Source organism: Macrobrachium nipponense, chromosome 22 (genome assembly GCF_015104395.2).
Source record: "Macrobrachium nipponense isolate FS-2020 chromosome 22, ASM1510439v2, whole genome shotgun sequence".
Classification (NCBI taxonomy): Eukaryota; Metazoa; Arthropoda; class Malacostraca; order Decapoda; family Palaemonidae; genus Macrobrachium; species Macrobrachium nipponense.
In genome coordinates, this window is record NC_087213.1 from 8,719,951 (window position 1) to 8,740,816 (window position 20,866).

Here is a 20,866-nt window from a genome sequence, read left to right on the forward strand (position 1 = left end):
TTCACATGTTAATAGTTACCTTTGTTCTTGTTGTTTTTATGTTAGATGCTTAATGTGTGTGGGAAACTTTTCAGGTCAGTGGTTCCTGTAACTTATCCCACTTTTAAACATTGTTTGTTTTTATACGAAACAGACCTTCAGTCTTAACATTAGGATAAATTTTCTAGCAGCAGCTGGAAAACTGGTAAAATTAATAAAGAAATTGTGTACATGAGGAACTATTGGCATCTGTGCTTGATCACAAGGTCTGTGGGATCTCCCACAATGCCTTCGGCATCTTGTGATCACATCAGTTAATTTCTTACCACCTTTAAGGGTTTTCTGGCACTTTAGTAGGTAAGGCTCCCTCCTCTTTCATGCTACTTCTACAATCAAGAGTGAACAGTGTAAGGAACATTTAACATCTCCAGTCTTGAGACATCCTCTGCCATTCATGACCAATTTCTAGTTGAAGTTGATTCATCCTTGAATGAGTTAGTACTTATAATTTTAAGTTGCAAATGTGTTGCTCCACTTGTACCACAAACTGTCTTTGTCAGTTTTGGTATCTCCTCCTGCATTATGCCTTTTCAGACTCGCGTTCCCTTCTCCTTGACTGCATCTGCATGCTAGATACTGTATGTATTAATTACAAACTGGCTTGAAGGAAAAATGGGAAATGGTGGAATAGTCAGGTAGTATTCAGTGATTACACTTTCTTTAATCCTCTTAAAATACAGTAGTTGAGAAAAGGCTGGAACAGGTTGATGATTAGCATTAAAGTAAAGATAGCCAGTGTATCCAGTTAGATGATAGAAGTTATGGAGGACATTACAGAGATGTTGCTACTTTTCAGACTCTTGAATTATGAGGTTGTTGGCATACCTCGTTAAGGATCTAGGTAGACAGTGATTGAGGCATTTTTATATGGCTATGTAGAAATTCTGTCTTATATTTGACACTAATAATATTCAAGTTGCTCTTTTAGTAAAGATACTTAGCATGCTTAGTTGGCTAGTGACATTGAATTCCTTTATCAGGTGGGGCCATTTTATGACCCGAGGCCACTGTGTCCAAAACCTCAGAAATCCATTTTTTGTATGTAGTTGAATGAGATATGCATGATGAACTTTTTCAAGTTTCCATTTTACTGTATATTAGAATAACATCATTCACCCAGGCTTGATTACTTACTCTTTCGGTTTATCATTTGGTATTTTGGTTTTCAGTCTTTGCTGAAGGAGGTGGATTCCCTGATTTATGTCGACACTGATGTATTGTTCTTGGCACCACTTGAAGAGTTATGGAAACACTTTTCTGCCATGAATTCATCACAAATGGCTGCTATGGCTCCAGAACATGAAGACTTGGCAACAGGCTGGTATAATAGATTTGCTAAACACCCTTACTATGGTAGATTAGGTGAGTTTAATAGACATTTACTGCATTTGAAGTGCTGTTGGTAGTCGCGTATAACCTTAATGTGATTTATGCAGTTTGAGGTGGAATTTAAAGTTTATTTGTAACCAGGCATTCTAGGTGTGAGAGTACTCCCCAGGGAGCTATTTACCATAATGTAGAACTGCTTGCACTAATTTTGAGTTCTTTGTAAAAAGTTTGTATGTACATGGTTACAGGTATTCAGCCTAATAACTTATGTAACAACAGTAATTATTAAAGTTTTATGAGAACTTGTATTCCCATGCCCCAATTGTAAAAAAATAATTAAGTTTCTTACCTGTTTAGACTGTGGTAGCAACTTTGGTACATATGAACAATTATTACTTTGGGAATACAGGTTAGGAATGCAGTGCATGTACTATAAAATTAATAAAACTTCATATTGCAGGTGTTAATTCAGGTGTGATGCTGATGAATTTGACTCGACTTCGCAAATTTGGCTGGGAGGATTATGTGATTCCAATATACAAGCACTACAAGCTATCCATTATATGGGGGGATCAGGATATCATCAACATAATATTTCATTATCACCCTGGTTTGTATTTCAGTGAATCTGAGCTTAACTTGATGTCTGTCCTTCTTAGGGAAGGTAGTAGGTTTTTTGAATAAGTTGTTTACTAATGAACTTTTTTGCAGGTATTTAGATTACAGTAAATCTACAGTTTGTTATTAGTTTTATTGGGGGATAAACTTAAGTTGAGGAATGATGTATATACCTCCAAACATTTAGCAATTGGTAACTTGCAACTCCAGTATCAGTGAGTTCAAATACTGTATTGACATTTCCTATTAGGCTATTCAGGTTTTGTAACTGACAGGAAAATACCATAAGGTCTAGCCTGAATGAAATTTTTTTGCAAGTTTTTGTTTATTTTGGTACTTTTAAGACATTTCCTTATAAATAGAATTACAAGCAGTCCTTGCTTGTCAGCGCCATTGATTAACCATGTTTTGATTCTACGACGCTTGGCTAACAACGTCGTTAACCAGATTTTCAGGACTGGTAAGCAATATTTGGTGCGCTGGTAATTGGTTTATAGGCATTGGTAGTCAGTTTATTGATGTTGGTAGGTGGTTTATTGATGTTGGTAAGTGGTTTATTGGTGTTGGTAGGCGTTTTATCAGTGTCAGTAAGCAGTTTATCAAAGATTTTTGGTTATTGGCACTTGGACAGGAACAGACCCCATCCATTAACTGGCGACTGCCTATATACCAAATATACATTTGTTCGAGTGATGAAACATGTTGACCTCATTGCAGCTCCTTAATACAATATATTACTACTTTTCAGTTAAATAGTTGTGGTTATTTTGTGCCCATGTTAATTATTTTGATGTGTGATATTTTTATTTTCATGTTGAATTATTTCTTGAAGTAAAATATTCATATTTCAGATAAATTGTATGTGTACGGTTGTGAATATAATCTCCGTCCTGATCACTGCATGTACATGAGTGTTTGTAAAGCAGCAGAGAAGAAGGGAGTGTATGTACTTCATGGGAACAGAGGAACTTTCCACAGCGATAGGCAGCCTGCTTTCAGAGCTGTTTACAGGGCATGGGAAGAGGTAAGGACAACATTAGGTATGTTTATCTTGATCGTCTCTGAAATTGTCTGAAATTTTTGTATTTGTTGGGTTTTTCATAATCCTTACAGTTGTAAGAGTTAAATTTTTATGATAATGCAAGACAGCATATTGGTGGTCATTGCAAGACAGCATTTTGGAGGTCTTCTTGGCGCAGAAGATGGGGCTGTAGCATTATGCAAATTGTAGCTAATGCTAATTGCAGTGAAGGATGATTGAACTCTACAATTATTTAACCCTCTTACGCCGAAGCCCTAAAAATCAAAACCTCTCCTGTATGCCGGCGCCGGTTTGGAGTGAGCGCGGAAGCGGAAAAAATAATTTTTTCAAAAAATCACAGCGCGCTTAGTTTTGAAGATTAAGAGTTCATTTTTGGCTCATTTTTTTGTCATTGCCTGAGGTTTAGTATGCAATCATCAGAAATGAAAAATAATATCATTATCATATGTAAATAATGCGATATATGGTAGCGAAAAAAAAAAATTCATAGATAATTGTATTCAAATCACGCTGTGCAAAAAACGGTCAAAGCTAACGAGTTAATTTTTTTTTCGTTGTATTGTACACTAAATTGCAATCCTTTTGATATATAATACATAGTAAAACAATAAAAGCAACACCGGAAAAATATTATCACAAAATGATGTACGAATTCGTAACGCGCGGACGTAAAAAAATGTTATTTTAAAAAATTCACCGTAATTTTAAATATTGTTCTAGAGACTTCCAATTTGTTTCAAAATTAAGACAAATGATTGAATATTACGATACTGTAAGAGTTTTAGATTAGAATTGCAGATTTCGACCATTTCGGACGAGTTAAATTTGACCGAATGTCGAAATTTTTATATATATTTTTTTTTATATGCACATATTTCGGAGATGGAAAAAGCTACAACCTTCAATTATTTTTTATTGTATTTTTCATGAATTTGCACACATTTTGATATATGAAACTCTATAAAAAGGCTAATATGAAAAGGAGCAAATATTAGGATAATGCGATGTACGTATTTCGGAGACTTGCGGCGCGAATCGGCGCGCAGGAGTGAAGGTAAATATATTTTTCAAAAATTCACCATAAATCACAATATTGTTTTAGAGACTTCAAATTTGTTTCAAATGAAGAAAAATGACGGAATATTACTAGGCCGTAAGAGTTTTTAGCTTACAATTGCATTTTTCAACTATTTCGGTAGAGTCTAAATTTGACCGAACGTGGTTTTTTTTCTATTTATCGTGATTTATATGCAAATATTTCGAAAAAGGAGAAAAGCTACAACCTTCAATCATTTTTAGTTGTATTCTACATGAAATTGCGCACATTTTCATATATAAAACTTTATGTAACAGCTAATTTTAAATGGTGCAAACATTTCGACAATCGCACAAAAAAATTCTGATTTTTTCGGAAGAGTTACCGCGCGAACGTAAGGAAAATGTTTTTTTTTTTTTTTCATAAATTCACCATAAATCGAAATCTTGTGCTAGAGACTTCCAAGTTGTTGCAAAATGAAGGTAATGATTGTTAATATTACTAGAATATAAGAGTTTTAGCTTACAATTGCGTTTTTTTTCGACCATTTCGGTAGAGTCAAAGTTGACCGAGAAGAAATTGAAATTTTTGCACTTAACGTTATTTATATGAAAAATATTTCAAAACTGATAAAAGCTACAACCATGGGTTGTTTTTTTTTTAGTTGTATTGTGCATGAAATTTGCGCACATTTCCCTATATAAAACTTTATGTAACGGCAAATTTAAAAGGGTGCAAACATTAGGACAATCGCACGAAAAATTTATCGGAAGAGTTTATCGCACGAACGTGAGGAAAAAGTTTTTTCATAAATTAACCATAAATCGAAATATTGTGCTAGAGACGTTCAATTTGTTGCAAAATGAAGGCAAATGATTGAATATTATTATAATATAAGAATTTTAGCTTACAATTGCGTTTCTCGACCATTTCTGTAGAGTCAAAGTTGACCGAAGGTTGAAATTTTTGCACTTATCGTTATTTATATGAAAATATTTCAAAACTGATAAAAGCTACAATCATGAGTATTTTTTTTGTTGTATTTTACATGAAATTGCGCACATTTTCATATATAATACTTCATGTAAAGGATAATTTAAAATGGTGCAAAAATTATGTCATGTGACAAAATAATTTCCGAGATGTGTCACTGATACTTTTTAGTGCGATAAGAAAGAAATTGCCTGCGTAGCGATTGTAAACAAAACAATGCCTTGATCCGTGAACTCCCAGCATCCCCCAAGGCGCATGATACAAAAGTTTTCGGCTGGTAGGCCTATAAGTATTTTTCCGCGAATTTTTAAAAAACGTTTGAGCCGATGTATGATACGTCCAATCGGCATACGGGAGACATTTTGACACGACGTTTAATACGTCCAATCGGCGTAAGAGGGTTAAGAAGTCTTGTGATGATGTAGATCATCAGTAACACTTACTGAATGGAATATGTCAGAACATTGTGTGTGAAAAGGAAAATTATTGGCAAGGACTACTAATTGTGCAGGTGCTCCTGTAGTGCACACTATCATTAGACTGTGGTATTTTCTGTATTAATTGTGCGTTGCGGCACATTGTTAGAGATTTCCAAATCCATCCATCCAACTACCAAATTTCATATTAACCCTTTAACGCCGATTGGATGTATTAACCCTCTTACGCCGATTGGATGTATTAACCCTCTTACGCCGATTGGACGTATTAAACGTAGAGTCAAAATGTCTCCAGTATGCCGATTGGACGTATTATACGTCGACTCAAAAAAGTTTTTTTTTAATTTCGCGGAAAAATACTTATAGGCTTACCAGCCGAAAACTTTTGAATCACGCGCCTTGGGGGATGCTGGGAGTTCACGGATCAAGGCGTTGTTTTGTTTACAATCGTTACGCTAGTGCGCAAGCGCGAATTTCTTTTTTATTGCACTAAAAAGTATCAGTGACACATCTCAAAAATTATTTCATCACTTTGACATAATTTTTGCACCATTTTAAATTATCCGTTACATGGAGTATTATATATGAAAATGTGTGCAATTTCATGTAGAATACAACAAAAACATACTCATGATTGTAGCTTTTATCAGTTTCGAAATATTTTCAAATAAATAACGATAAGTACCAAAATTTCAATCTTTGGTCAACTTTGACTCTACCGAAATGGTCGAAAAGCGCAATTGTAAGCTAAAACTCTTATATTCTAGTAATATTCAATCATTTGCCTTCATTTTGGTAACAAAATTGAGCATATGATTGACAATCATAATCTTTGCATTTTAAATGATGGAGATATTAGCACTTACTTTTCAAAATCCCATGGAAGTTTTTCATCCATAGACTTAAGTATTTGCTCACCTAATATAGAGGACAGATTTGATTGCAGCCAGATCCATCCATTTACAGCACTACAAGGTCATGATGAGACAGTAGATTTCTTCACAAACTTTGTAATTACAGCTGCTGACGAATCTATTCCTAAGTCAACTACTAATCCCAAGAAACACTCAGTACCCTGGTGGTCTGACACACTATCCCACCTGATACAAGAAAAATATATTATAGGTAGAAGATTAGAAACTCTGCATAATAGATTTAATGCCATAAGTAAAAGACCTCAAAATTTTGAGAGCACTGCCAAGAAACTTGTAGACATTACTATAGAAATCCGTCTACTAAAACCTCATTACAATCTGATCTCGGCAAGATTCAGAAGGGAAGCCATTAGAGGAAAAATAATGTCATGGCAAAAATATGTATCTAGCATATCTGATACAACCTCAATAAGTAAAGTCTGGGAAAAATTTAGGAAAATTAATGGATCTCATATTAGATCTCAAGAGACCTTCCCTAATACATAATGGCCAACCAGTACATGATAGTACCGCAATTTCGAATATTTTAGGGCATAACATCCAAGCAATAAGTAGTATAATCAATATAAATGATCACTTTCGAACCATTAAAGCCCGTGAAGAAGCTGTCCCATTGAATTTTGAAACATTAGAGGATATATATTATAACCAGATTTTCACAGAAGAGGAATTTGAATATGCTTTATCTAACTGTAACTCTTCTGCTCCAGGCCAAGACAACGTAAATTTTGAGATGATAAAAAACCTGGCTCTTTTAGCAAAAACATACTTATTGAAGCTTTATAATCATTTATGGGTAAATCACCTGTTCCCAAAAGCATGGAAACATGCTATAATCATAACAGTTATCAAACCAGGGAAAGATCCAAGCAATCCAAATAACTATAGACCAATATCCCTGACAAGTTGCTTGTGCAAATTGCTAGAAAAATGGTAAATTATAGACTAAATTGATGCCTACGTAAGAATAAGACTCTGTCTTCAACTCAATTTGGCTCACAATCTGAAAGATCTACTTTAGATTCACTTTCCCATCTAGAAAATTATATACGGAGAGGGTTTGAACATAAGCAAATTACAGTTGCCATATTCTTTGATATCCAAAAAGTATATGATACGACCTGGAGATACTCAATTTTAAAGTCCTTACACGAAAATGGTTTTAGAGGGCACTTACCAATTTTTATCGAGAATTTTATCCATGAAAGAACTTTTCAAACACGAATAAATAATGTATATTCTGACTCCTTCAATTTAGATTGTGGAGTCCCTCAAGGGAGTGTTTTGAGTGGAACACTTTTTGCTATAGCTATTAATAACATCGTAAAGCAGTTACCACAGGGAGTACAAAATAGCTTGTATGTAGATGACTTTGCTATATATTATTCCTCAAGCAGTCTTCGTCATCTACAAAGAATTCGTAATAAAGCTATCTAAAACATCCACAACTGGACTTTGTCAGTAGGCTTTAAGCTCTCTATAGGGAAAACCCAAGCAATTATGTTCTACAAAAATAGTAGATGGAAACAGAATCAAGACATAGATCTTAAATTAGGTGATAGCCTCATTCAGTTTAGTAATACTGTAAAATTTTTAGGCTTGGTGTTTGACACTCATCTTAACTGGAAAGCACATATAGCCTTTGTAAAAAAATAAATGTAATAGTGCCTTAAATAAGATAAGAGACAAACATTACTTATGATATATAAAGCACTAGTTTTATCCAAAGTAGATTATGGAAGTCCAATTTACGGGTCAGCATCACAAAGTACCTTGAAGTCCTTAGACTCTATCCACACTCGAGGCTTGAGACTTTGTAGTGGGGCCTTTAAATCTTCTCCAAACACTTCAGTATGTTGTGAAAGTGGCGAACCCCCATTATCCTTACATCGTGACCTTGTAACAATGAGAAGTGCTTTAAAGATAACGTCCACTGATTCCCCCGTAAAGAAACTATTTGCCATGCGAGATATATTCATTAGTAATCACGAACCACCTTTTCCAATTAGAGCTAATAGGTTAATGGAATCTATTGGTGTTAGAGTAAATATACTCCCACCCTCAAATTCTCCACCTCCATGGATGATAAAGAAAATCAAAGTATGTTCTAACCTTTATCATTTGTCAAAAAAGCAAGATTATACTTCAGATCGCTATGAACAGTATACATTAGAACACATTTGAAGTAAAGGCCCACATAAAGCAATATGCACTGATGGATCCAAATCTTCTGCAGGAGTTGGTTGTGCTGCAGTGTCATCATGCAAAATAAGTCAGAATTCATTGCCAATTGAAGCAACTGTCTTTACTGCTGAGTTAACAGCAATTATATTGGCAATCAATCAGATAAAATTGTCAAATAATAAACTGAATACTAAATTTGTAATATATTCTGACTCAAGAAGCGCAATTGAATCCCTCAAGAGTTATTCACATAAGAACCCTTTAGTAAAGGAAATTAAACAAATCATCAATAAATTATATTCACGTGGGGTTAACATTGAAATATGCTGGATTCCTGCCCATGTTGGAATCCAAGGTAATGAAAAGGCAGATGAAAAGGCCAAGTCTGGGATAAATTCACCAATTTTTGACAATAAATTGCCTACTACAGATTATATAAACTCAGTGAAGCAGTGCATAAAAACAAAATGGCAAAATCTGTGGGATAGTGAAGCAGACACCAATAAATTAAAGTGCATCAAACAGAAGTAGACTTGTGGAATACATCAGTACAAAATGAAAAACGAGCTGAAGTAATATTAACAAGATTACGAATAGGCCACACATTCACTAAGTTGTATTCTTTCTCCTTAGTTGAGATTCAGCTACTGATGAGAAACTTCTCTGTCTTGCCATCACACGAACCTCTGTTTCATGAGAATCATCATCTTCTCTCAACATCGTTGGCGAAGAAGTTAGACGATCAGCATGGTTCGTTCTCAACATCACCCTTCAAAGGGCGGGTGTCATGTTACGGATGCGCAATCATTCGGCATCTGTTGACGAGTTCGAATCCTCCATGATCGCCCACACTTTGGACTTCATTTAGTGTCGATAACTTGATCCACTGCTGACTTCCAGTGCAGAAGTATCTAATGACAAGTTTTCCTCCGAGTCCTACGAGATTATGAGAAACTCCTCTGCAGTTGGATACGTCCATTGTACACTCTCTCAGAGAGTGAGCAGGCCAGTAGCTTGGTACTTTTCATCACTGAAGAATATGTCGGTCCGGTAGATAGATTCGCTCTCATTACAACCATGTTTATATCTTTTTTCCTTTGGGTTTGCCCAGAGGTCCTTGGAACTTCTTTTCCTTGGACTGGTGGTGGATGCTCACAAGTTGTTTGCTTACCCGGCCCCTTCAAGAGGACAAGTTGTATCTCGCCTATGGTGTGAGGTTTCTACTCCTACTCCTCTTTCTTCAGGTTGAGGATAGGACTCAAACTTACACTTGCTGGTTGGGCGTTTCATGCGGTAAGCTTGCACATCGAGTTTCCTTTCTATTCTTCTCAGAATCATAGAAGCAATCCTGCTCCTTTCTCTAGCAAGGGGAGGAAGGAGACTGGCAGTAATGCAAACCCTTCCCAGAACTTTGCATTAATGCCTCTGACTTTGAATATTCTTCCCAGCCCTTTTTTGGATGAGTTATGATTCCTCACTCATTTCGAAAAGGCCCGGAAGTCTGACTCTTGATCATGCAGCTTTTATACTCTAATCAAGTTGTCAGGGGCAGGTTACTCCTCCTTGTTCTTATGACCAAGGGGGATAGCCCAGGTGTGCTGAATTCCAGTCAGTTCAAAAGACTCGCTCACATTCCTCCCACCAATCAGTGAGTCTTCCTAATGTATAGGACTGAGGGTTTGTATATCGTGTGGGAACAAATCACAGTTTTTAAAGTAAATTGTATTTTTCCTAACTATACAAACCTGAGGTCCTTTATATTAATGCCCACCACGTACCACCCCTGAATCTGAAACCTGGACCAAGAGACAAAGTGGAGTATTTACAGTAGTTACTGCCTGACCGCCTTGTTCAAGAATTTAATGGCCGTATTCCAACCTACGCTGAATGTAATTCCTAATGTAAAGGACCTCAGGTTTGTATTGTTAGGAAAAATAGTTTTCTTTTAAAAATTGTGATTTCTTGTGCTTTTTTGTGCTTTTTAATTCTAGTGTAACTGCTAAATAAGCCATCATGGGACCAAAGAAAGTTCCAAGCGCCAGTCCTTCTGTAAAAATGGTGAGAAACATTGTAGAATTTGAGAAAGAGCTCTTAGCAAAGTGTTGGAGTATGTTGCATACCGATCACAGTAAGAAAATGCCTACAAGTGCTGCTGTTTGAATTTAAGGCCAGCAGAGGCTGGTTTGACAAATTCAAAATTGCATGGGCATACATGAATTGCTTACTTCAGTGATTAAGGACATGTGTGCAAAGTGGAGTGATGTATAAGATTTTGTGGAGAATTATCGTCCCAGCAAAGATGATGTAATCCGTGTCTCCAACATCTTTAATGACAATGTTGTGTTTCACTTTTGGCAAATTGTAAAAAGACTTCGGAAACAAATGTGTCTGGACAGTTTTTTTGTGCGACAAGGGTCCTGTGACTCTCAAGCTGGTCCTAGTGCCAGTAAAAAACAAAGAGAAGTAACCCCAGATAGGTCCCTGATACCTGAAAGCCTTCTGGAGGGGGGATTTCCTTTCCAAACAATAACCTCTCCTCCTCCTCCTACCCTTCTCTCCATCTTCCATCTCTTAACAAGTCTTCCATAAAGGTAAGTGATTTAAATGTTCATTATTCATTTATATTGATTTCTCATTGTTTTCTGTAAGTAAAACTCTATATTCCTTATAAAATTTAATTAAAAAAAATATTTTTGGGGTCTGAAATGCATTAATTATACTTACATTATTTTGGATCACCTGATGATTAGCGACCCCTAATACCTCTCCTGAAGAAAATCGACTCCAATATTTTCCTCCTGAAGAAAAACGACCCCAATACTTTCCACCTGAAGATAAACGACCCCTGCTTGTTGGTGTCTCCAATCTTCAGGTGACCCACTTTAGCTCATAATATTATAGAAAAAAGGAGAAAAAAAATATATAATTCATTAAAAACTACTTTAACCCTCTTACGCCGACTGGACGTATTTTACGTCAACATTTTTTGTCTCCCGTGTGCCGACTGGACGTATTTTACGTCGACTTACAAAAGTTTTTTTTTAAATTCGCGAAAAAATACTTATAGGCCTACCAGCCTAAAACTTTTGAATCACGCGCCTTGGGGGATGCTGGGAGTTCACGGATCAAGGTGTTGTTTTGTTTACAATCGTTACGCAGGTGCGCAAGCGCGAATTTCTTTCTTGCCGCACTAAAAAGTATCTGTGACACATCTCAAAAATTATTTCGTCACTTTGACATAATTTTTGTACCATTGTAAATTAGCCGTTACATGAAGTATTATATATGTTATGTAGAATACAACAATAAAATACTCATGATTGTAGCTTTTATCAGTTTTGAGATATTTTCATATAAATAACGATAATTGCCAAAATTTCAACCTTCGGACAACTTTGACTCTACCGAAATGGTCGAAAAACGCAATTGTAAGCTAAAACGCTTATATTCTAGTAATATTCAATCATTTACCTTCATTTTGCAACTAATTGGAAGTCTCTAGCACAATATTTCGATTTATGGTGAATTTATGAAAAAACTTTTTCCTTACGTCCATGCGGTAACTCTTCCGAAAAAAATCATACTACATGCAATTGTGGTAATGTTTGCACCATTTTAAAATTAGCCGTTATATAAAGTTTTATATATGGAAATGTGCGCAATTTCATGCACAATACAACTAAAAACAACCCATGGTTGTAGCTTTTATCAGTTTTGAGATATTTTCATATAACGATAATTGCCTAAATTTCAACCTTCGGTCAACTTTGACTCTACCGAAATGGTCGAAAAACGCAATTGTAAGCTAAAACGCTTATATTCTAGTAATATTCAAGCATTTACCTTAATTTTGCAACTAATTGGAAGTCTCTAGCTCAATATTTCGATTTATGGTGAATTTATGAAAAAAATAACATTTTCTTTAAGTCCGCGCGGTAACTCTTCTGAAAAAATCATACGTGCGATTGTGGTAATGTTTGCACCATTTTAAATTAGCCGTTACATAAAGTTTTATATATGAAAATGTGTCCAATTTCATGTAGAATACAACAAAATATAATTGAAGGTTGTAGCTTTTCTCATTTTTGAAATATTTGCATATAAATCACGATAAATAGAAAAAAAACCACGTTCGGTCAACTTTGACTCTACCGAAATGGTTGAAAAACGCAATTGTAAGCTAAAACTCTTACAGTCTAGTAATATTCAGTCATTTATCTTCATCTTGAAACAAATTCGAAGTCTCTAGCAAAATATTTAGATTTATGGTGAATTTAAAAAAAAATCTTTCCTTCCCTCCGTGCGCTGATTCTCCGCCACAAATCTCCGAAATACATACGTCCCATTCTCAGAATATTTGCTCCGTTTCATATTAGGCATTTCATAGAGTTTTATATATGAAAATGTGTGCAATTTCATGTAGAATAAAACAAAAAATATTTGAAGGTTGTAGCTTTTCTTATTTCCGAAATAATTGCATATAAAAAATATATATATAAAAAAATTCGACATTCGGTCAACTTTAACTCTTCAGATATGGTCGAAAACTGCAATTGTAAGCTAATACTCTTACAGTATAGTAATATTCAATCATTTGTCTTCATTTGAAAGAAAGAAATTGGAAGTCCTCTAGGATAATATTTAGATTTATGGTGAATTTTGAAAAAATATTTGGTTACGTCCGCACGTTACGAATTCATGCATTATTTTGTGATAATATTTTCTCTGTGTTGCTTTTGTCGTTTTACAATGTGTTATATACCAAAATGATTGCAATTTAGTGTACATTACAAAAAAAGTAACTTGTTACCTTTAACCGTTTTGTGCACAGCGCGATTTGAATACAATTATATATGAAATTTCATTTTTGCACTATCATATATCGCATTATTTATATATGATAATGATAATTTTTTTCATTTTTGATGGTTGCATACTAAACTTCAGGCAATGACAAAAAAAGGAGCCAAATATGAACTCTTAATCTTCAAAACTAAGCAGGCTGTGATTTTTTAAAAAAAATATTTTTTCCGCTTCCGCGCTCACTCCGAAACCCCTCCGGCACACGGGAGACAATTTTTTATTTACCACTCCGGCGTAAGAGGGTTAATAAACATTTGTTAAAAACACAAATTTAGACAAACAATCAATAGTTAATTGTTATGGAGTCGAAATATCCTGGCCAAGGTTCAACACAATGTTACGGCCTCTGAGGGAGGTCCGCTTCAGGTTCGATATGAAATAATATTTCAACTCCAACAGTTGAAACAGTTGAAACTGGGGATACGAATATAGAAAGAAACACTAACACAACAAAGGTTTATTTACAAGCTTACTAACAAAGGTAAATGCAGAATGGTATCTCCTATTTACATAAAAAGATAGAATCTTACACTGCATGAACTGGGGGAACAGCGAGGTAATTCAAATACTTGCGGGCCGGTTTAGTGACTCGAAGCAGTGGCTTCGCAAAAGGAGAGCGGCAATTGCAGACGTCCTCTTGACTCTGTATTGCAGAAAATAGTTTACTTGTAAGGCAGGAACTCCCCCCTTTTCTTCTCCGAAGTCTGCTCGACGTCGAGATAACACGAGATAATTCGTCCACTCCTGAAGACGACTAGACCAGTATCCAACCAACTCTCGAACAACTTTTCTGATGCTTCGTTGGTTCCTTTTTCTCGTATCTCACGGATGATCTCTGCTGCTGCTGATCTCTCACTGATAATCTGATCTATGGCTCTTACTGAGGATATCTCTGTGACTAACTGGTGTCTCTCTTTTACCATCTCTCTCTATATCTCCTCCTCCTGCTGCTACTTCCTCCGTCGTATTTATACGGCATCCTGGGGGCGGAGCCTACGGCGAGCGTCACAGACTCGCGAGATTTCCAGAAGTTCTTAGATGAATCTAGACGAGGTATTGCATCAGAAATCGCGGCGTTTCTCGTGTCATATTGGCGCGTTTTTGCGCTCCACAACACGCCTGACGATTCCAGAACAGCCGCGAGAAAAAGGCGCCTCCAACACGGGCGCGAAAACCTCCTTACTGCCGAACTTCTCGAAAATGCGTTCTCCTTTCCTTTATCTTTCTTTGCTAGGAAGCAATTACCATCACATTAATTAAAAGCGTATTGTCCTGCAGTTTCAGTACAAAAATAATCAAACCTACTGTAACCCCTGTGGCTAGCGCGCGCAGCGCAACATTACCTCTTGCCAGAACATACCGAGCTTGCCAAAAATCTTTAAATGTGTGGATAAGGCGCGAAGCGCCGTTCCGCCATGGCCTTACTGTAACCCTTGTTAATTCCTCACCTTAAGAAAAGCGACCCCAATATTTTCCACCTGAAGAAAAGCGACCCCAGCATGTGTTGGGGTCGCTTTTCTTCAGGTGATCCATTATTTTTTACGGGAATTATTGTGTCAGTTTTCATACGTTGAGGACTTCGTGGGAGGTTCCGGAATGAATTACAGTAGTACCTCGAGATACGAAATTAATCCGTTCCGAGGTGCCCTTCATATCATGAGGTTTTCGTATCTTGGACCACATTTTACATGTAAAATGGCTAATCCGTTCCAAGCCCTCCAAAAACACCCCAGTAAATTTCATAATACAGTGGTCCCCTGTATTCGCGGGGAATGCGTACCAGACCCCCCCCGTGAATAGTTAGAATCCGCGAATGTTTGGAACCCCTATAAAAATGCTAAAAACAGCCTATTTTGTTAGTTAAAACTCAAGAAAAACCCACTAAAAATTTTCCTACATGGTTTTTTTAATAGTTTTATCACAAAAAGTGCATTTTATGATGAAATTCATAAAAAAAAAAGACCAGGAATTTGTGGATATTTATCATAGAAAAATACCGCGAATGCGCGAATTTTCCGCGAATAATGCAGGGAAACGTTCCCGAGAGAAATCCGCGAATGTGTGAGTCCGCGAATCTGGAGAACGCGAATACGGGGGGTCCACTGTAAAGCTAAATTGACCTATAAACAATGAAATACTACAACAATTTGGACCATTCAATTCCTAACTTAATAACAAAATGCAAATTAACCTGTAAATAAAGTGTATTAGTGTACAGGCATACAAGAAATACTGTACGTAAAATGTGGAAGCTTACCTTTCGAGTGAGGCTATCTCCAAAAGTGGCAGCAGAGGAGGAGGAGGACAAACGGCAGATACATATGTACGTACGTACGTACGTACACTTAACTTTACGAAAACACATAAAAAAATGTAAGGAAAACATACATAAACTAAAATTTACGAAACACATTAACAAAACTGTAACACTTAACTTTACAAAAAACTAAAATTAAACTTTTTTTTTTTCTTTCTTTCTTTTTTTGATTTTTAACTTTTTTTTTACTTTTTTTTACTCTTACGTAGGTTTTTTTTTTTACCGAATTTCAACTTCATCGCCACTTTCAACTTTCTGTTTATCACTTGGTTCTTCCTTTTTGCTTTCAACTTTCTGTTTTTCATCACTTGGTTCTTCCTTTTTGTTTTCAACTTTGTTTTTTATCACTTTGTTCTTCCTTTTTGCTTACTCCTGCTAATGCTAAAGGCCTCTTTAAAAAATAACGATCCAAGGAAGATTGCTTCTGCCTACTTTTCACAATGTTCCTGAAACGACTCGGGCAAACATCATCGAACTGCACAAGCATATGACCTGTGTGAGCCTTTTTGGGGTGTCTTTTTTTTCTATAAACAATTGCACTTTATGAAAAGCGGCTAGAACATCCTTAATTTCTGCCGTTGTCATAGGGTCCTCCTCCTCTTCCTCGCCGCTGCTAGAGAACTCCTCTTGAACAACGTTATGTTGCATGGCCTCCAACTCCTTCAGGTCATCCGTCGTAAGCTCCTCTTGGTGCTCCTCGAGAAGGTCGTTGATGTCGTCCTCGTCGACGACCAGCCCCATGGACTTGCCGAGTGCAACGATCTCGTCAAGATCTGGTTGGGAAACAGTTTTGGGATCGTCAACTGTTTCTGACTGCAGCACCAGCTTCGCCCAAGTCGAATCCCTCGAAATCTCGGGCGGATACGGCATCAGGCCAGAGTTTCCTCCACGAGGAATTCAAGGTTCGCCTCAAAACCTCCTGCCAAGCTTGGTTAATGAGTCTGATGCAAATGACGATGTCGAAATGGTCCTTCCAAAATTGATACAAGGTGAGGTTTGTGGTATCAGTGATGTCGAAACATCTCTTGAAAAGATGTTTCGTGTACAGCTTCTTGAAGTTCGCTATCACTTGTTGGTCCATGGGCTGGAGGAGAGGGGTGGTGTTGGGCGGAAGAAAAAGAATCTTGACGAAGGAATACTCCGCTAGGATATCTTCCTCAAGGCCAGGAGGGTGGGGAGGGGCATTTGTCCAACACCAGCAGACATTTCAGGGGGAGGCGCTTCTCTTCCAAAAATTTCTTCACTGTCGGGCCGAAACACAGATTTACCCAATCGGTGAACAAAAGCTTCGTTACCCAGGCTTTTGCATTAGCCCTCCACATCACTGGAAGCTTCTCCTTAAGCACTTTGTGGGCCTTGAAGGCTCAAGGAGTCTCGGAATGATACACCAGTAGGGGCTTCACCTTCAATCCCCACTAGCGTTCGAACAAAAAGTGAGCGTAAGCCTGTCTTTCATAGGCTTATGCCCGGGTAGCTTCTTCTCTCATCCATGTGTAACGTCCGACGAGGCATTTTTTTTTCTTTTTTTCCAAAAAAGGCCAGTTTCATCACAGTTGAAAACTTGCTGAGAACTGTAGCCTTCCTTGGTCATCATCTCGTCGAAAGTCTTTCTAAATGCTTCAGCCGCTTTCGTGTCCGAGCTGGCAGCCTCCTCATGCCGCACCACCGAATGGATGCCAGTTCGTTTACGAAATTTCTCGAACCAGCCATGCGAAGCCTTGAACTCTGGGGTTTGCATTGATGTCCCTTCCCCTCCGTTCTCTTCCGCCTGCACAATCAAATCGCCGAAAATAGCGCTGGCCTGGTGGGAGATTGCCGTCTCGGTTACCGTATCACCAGCGATTTCTTTGTCTTTTATCCAGACAAGAAGCAGCCGTTCCATCTCGTCGTGGACGTGGGTCCTCTTGCTGGACAAAATAGTGATGCCCTTGGATGGTGTAGCTACTTTGATGGCATCCTTCTGTTTAAGGATGGTGCCTATTGTTGACGGATTTCGGCCATATTCCTTGGCAATCACACTCAATCGCATACCAGCTTCATACTTCTTGATGATCTCCATCTTTGTCTCCAAAGAGAGTATTCGCTTCTTTCCGTGAATTTCAACTTTCTTGGGACCCATGACTACGTTATCTTGTACGTAATTTACGTATAAGTACAATAAAGTTTTCGCACAATACGATAAAGTACGTATACTGCAACGAAATCACTAACGAATTTACGTTACTAAATGAAGTCATTAGTCAGTCTTAATGAGGGTTGACTGTACTGGATTTTCACATGGTCATTTAATGTCAAATCCACCTTCAGACCCAATGATATGTAACACATGCCAAACACCAATGACTGTCCAACACTTAGTTGAATGTCCAATTTGGAATGAATGTCCAATTTGGAACCAACAAAGAAGTATTTATTTTCGAAACCCAACATTGAAAGGAATTCTTTCTGTAGGCAAAGATTTTGTTAATAAGATCATCATGTACCTAAATAAAATGGGTTCTCTAGATAAAGTAAAAAAATTCTTTTGAGAAGAGCCTTTATTAGGCTCAGAGGTCTAGATAGACTAATCCCTTATAATTAATAATAATAATGAATGAAAAAGATTTCTGCAAAGTGTGGAAACTGTTCTAGATTAAGCAGTAGTCATTCGCAGCTTTACTCAGTGTATTCAAGTACTGTAGATTGTTATGAACGGTTACTGTTTCATTAAAGCACAGGTAGCATACCTCGATTTAAATGGCATCATTGCAGAATAGTAATGGACTTTGATGGTGTATGGACATCAGTGGTTTTATAAGGCAATTTAATTAAACTTTCAAGAATTAAATCCTCAATGCCTGTCTTTGCTTTGCAGTACCATCTTGGTGAAGACCTGAGGCAAGATCTGTACTACCCTATGCAACGATATCTTTTGAAGGTCTCCAACACCACGTGTGGTAAAATTTATAATGCGTTTTTAAAGAATCTTGGCTCTAGAGTAAGGTTAAGATGACAGGGTCTAAATTAAAACAGAAGTATAACAAATTTTTCCAAAGTTAGATGTATCTTTGTTACAGTTATGCTGATCTATGCTTCCAGTGTGACCTTTTATATGTGCTATTTGTAGAACGCAAAATTAGGATCTCATATTAGGGCCCATCTTGGTAACATTATAAAAAAAGTCATATGTTTAAAGCATATGGAAACTATTTTAACGCCATCAGGTTTTGTCTGTCTTCTGGGGCCATTTGGCCTAAAGGGTGGGGAAGAGGCAGAAATAGCATTTTCTTGATCAAGCAAATGCATTCTTCCACAGCCTGAATTTTTTGTCACTTTCAAGGGTTAGTGGGAATTTGTCACCCAAATAAGATAGAGGTATTGGTCAGAGATAAGACTACCTCATTAGTTTTTAAGGGCCATCATATTCCTGGACTTGCAAGTTTTTAAGTATTTAGCTGATTAAAAAATTGGAAAAACTGATTTAACATCAAAGTTCACTTTAGAGGCTTCCAAATTTTTTTCAAATAAATAATATTGCCTTTTTTATGTCACATTTTAGTAGCAGTTGCTATTAACATACATGTGTGATTCAAGGTATCACCATTAAACCTATGGTATTTTAAAGCGTCTTCACTGATGGATCTTAAAAGTGCTTTATTTATTTATGATGATTGTTTAAGGAAGTGTGTGCAAAATTGGTTTATGTGCTACATGAAGAATTACTACGGGAATGTGCAAATAATACTGGAACATTGCTACTGTGTTCTGCTATACAAATATTTTAGTGAGGAGTATGATGGCAGTTAGAAAACTCAGTTTGACTAATACACTGTGAGAATAAGACTGAATTTTGTAAGTAGTAAATGCTTTAGTTATAATACCAGCTGTAAGGAATTCTTGAATTCTTCTCTGGAATGATTGCAGTATTTTGAAATTTGTTAGTGGGAGTGAAAGGTTTGAGGGTGTTTTGGTCAGTATAGCCTATACAGTCAAATTCAGTATAGCTACAAGTTATAGAGAATCACTAAAATCATTATCTGTAATTGGAGTAGTATTAGTAGTTTTATATGTTCTTGGTACTGAAACTACCGTATATGTCGGCGTATAAGTCGACCCTTTAGCCCCTAAAAATCATGCCAAAATTAGGGGGTCGACGTATCTAACGGTAACAAAAAGTGAATTTTTATTATTTTGGCATATCGGTACAGGAATCCAGGCTTTACAGTTGGCTAATAACAATGACAGCCTTGTTGAGGTAACTATGTACGTAAATACCAGTATTAAAAACATTTCACACTGTAATACGACAATAATAATACATTAGAACATCCATTACCTTAAATAAAATGAAAAAAATCAAAGTAACTTGAAGAAACCCCATTCGCACAGCAAGTGTAAACATTGCGTAGTCATTTAAAGTACCGTAGTTGAGAAGGATGCGTTCACTCTGACAGTTTTGTATTTACCGGGGTATTGTTCAAAAACATTTATGGTATGAAATCTTTATTTATCACATAAAATAAAATAAAAAAAATTGTATTTAATGGTAAATATGTATTTAAAATCCTTCAAAATTACTTGAGTCATCGTCACTTGAATTAAACAATTCATCAAACATTAACTTGAGTGGCAGTTTGTACATACATATATACGTAGGCTGTTATGCAGCGTTAGTTAGCACTTTGTTTGTTTACATTACACTCGAGTAACGTATCTTTCGTTTCGTCATTTCTAATCATATTTGCAGGTATTCATCTTTTATATATTACACAGATTTGTTAATATACCGAGTATATTACCTGTATTTCATATGGTAAGTAGAGCAACATATGTACCGTAATAACATTCAGGTTATTTTATATGATACGTTTTACCCTGCTGCTTATATTGAGCGTATGGTTGGCCTCACATTTTATAGGTCGACTAATATACCCGATATTAGTTAAAATCATAAAAATTTACTCAGAATAGGGGGGTCGACTTATCTTCCGGTCGACTTATACGCCGAAATATACGGTACCTAATTTTGGGATTTTTGTAGTATGCAATCAATATTTTCATAGATGTCAAGTATTTATTAGGATGTCTTTCAAA

General features: G+C 36.5%; 1 protein-coding gene and 1 pseudogene across 1 annotated transcript; one reads left to right on the top strand and one right to left on the bottom strand.

Annotated features, from left to right (window-relative positions):
• LOC135198475 (glucoside xylosyltransferase 1-like) overlaps positions 1-20,866 on the bottom strand; it is a 71,084-nt pseudogene that overhangs the window by 34,938 nt on the left and 15,280 nt on the right.
• Positions 789-20,825, top strand: LOC135198831 (glucoside xylosyltransferase 2-like). The gene is made up of 5 exons (XM_064226801.1): positions 789-851; positions 1,209-1,401; positions 1,829-1,978; positions 2,838-3,010; positions 18,648-20,825. Exons 1-5 carry the CDS (start codon positions 789-791, stop codon positions 18,783-18,785), a joined length of 717 nt encoding a protein of 238 aa, XP_064082871.1. The 3' UTR covers positions 18,786-20,825.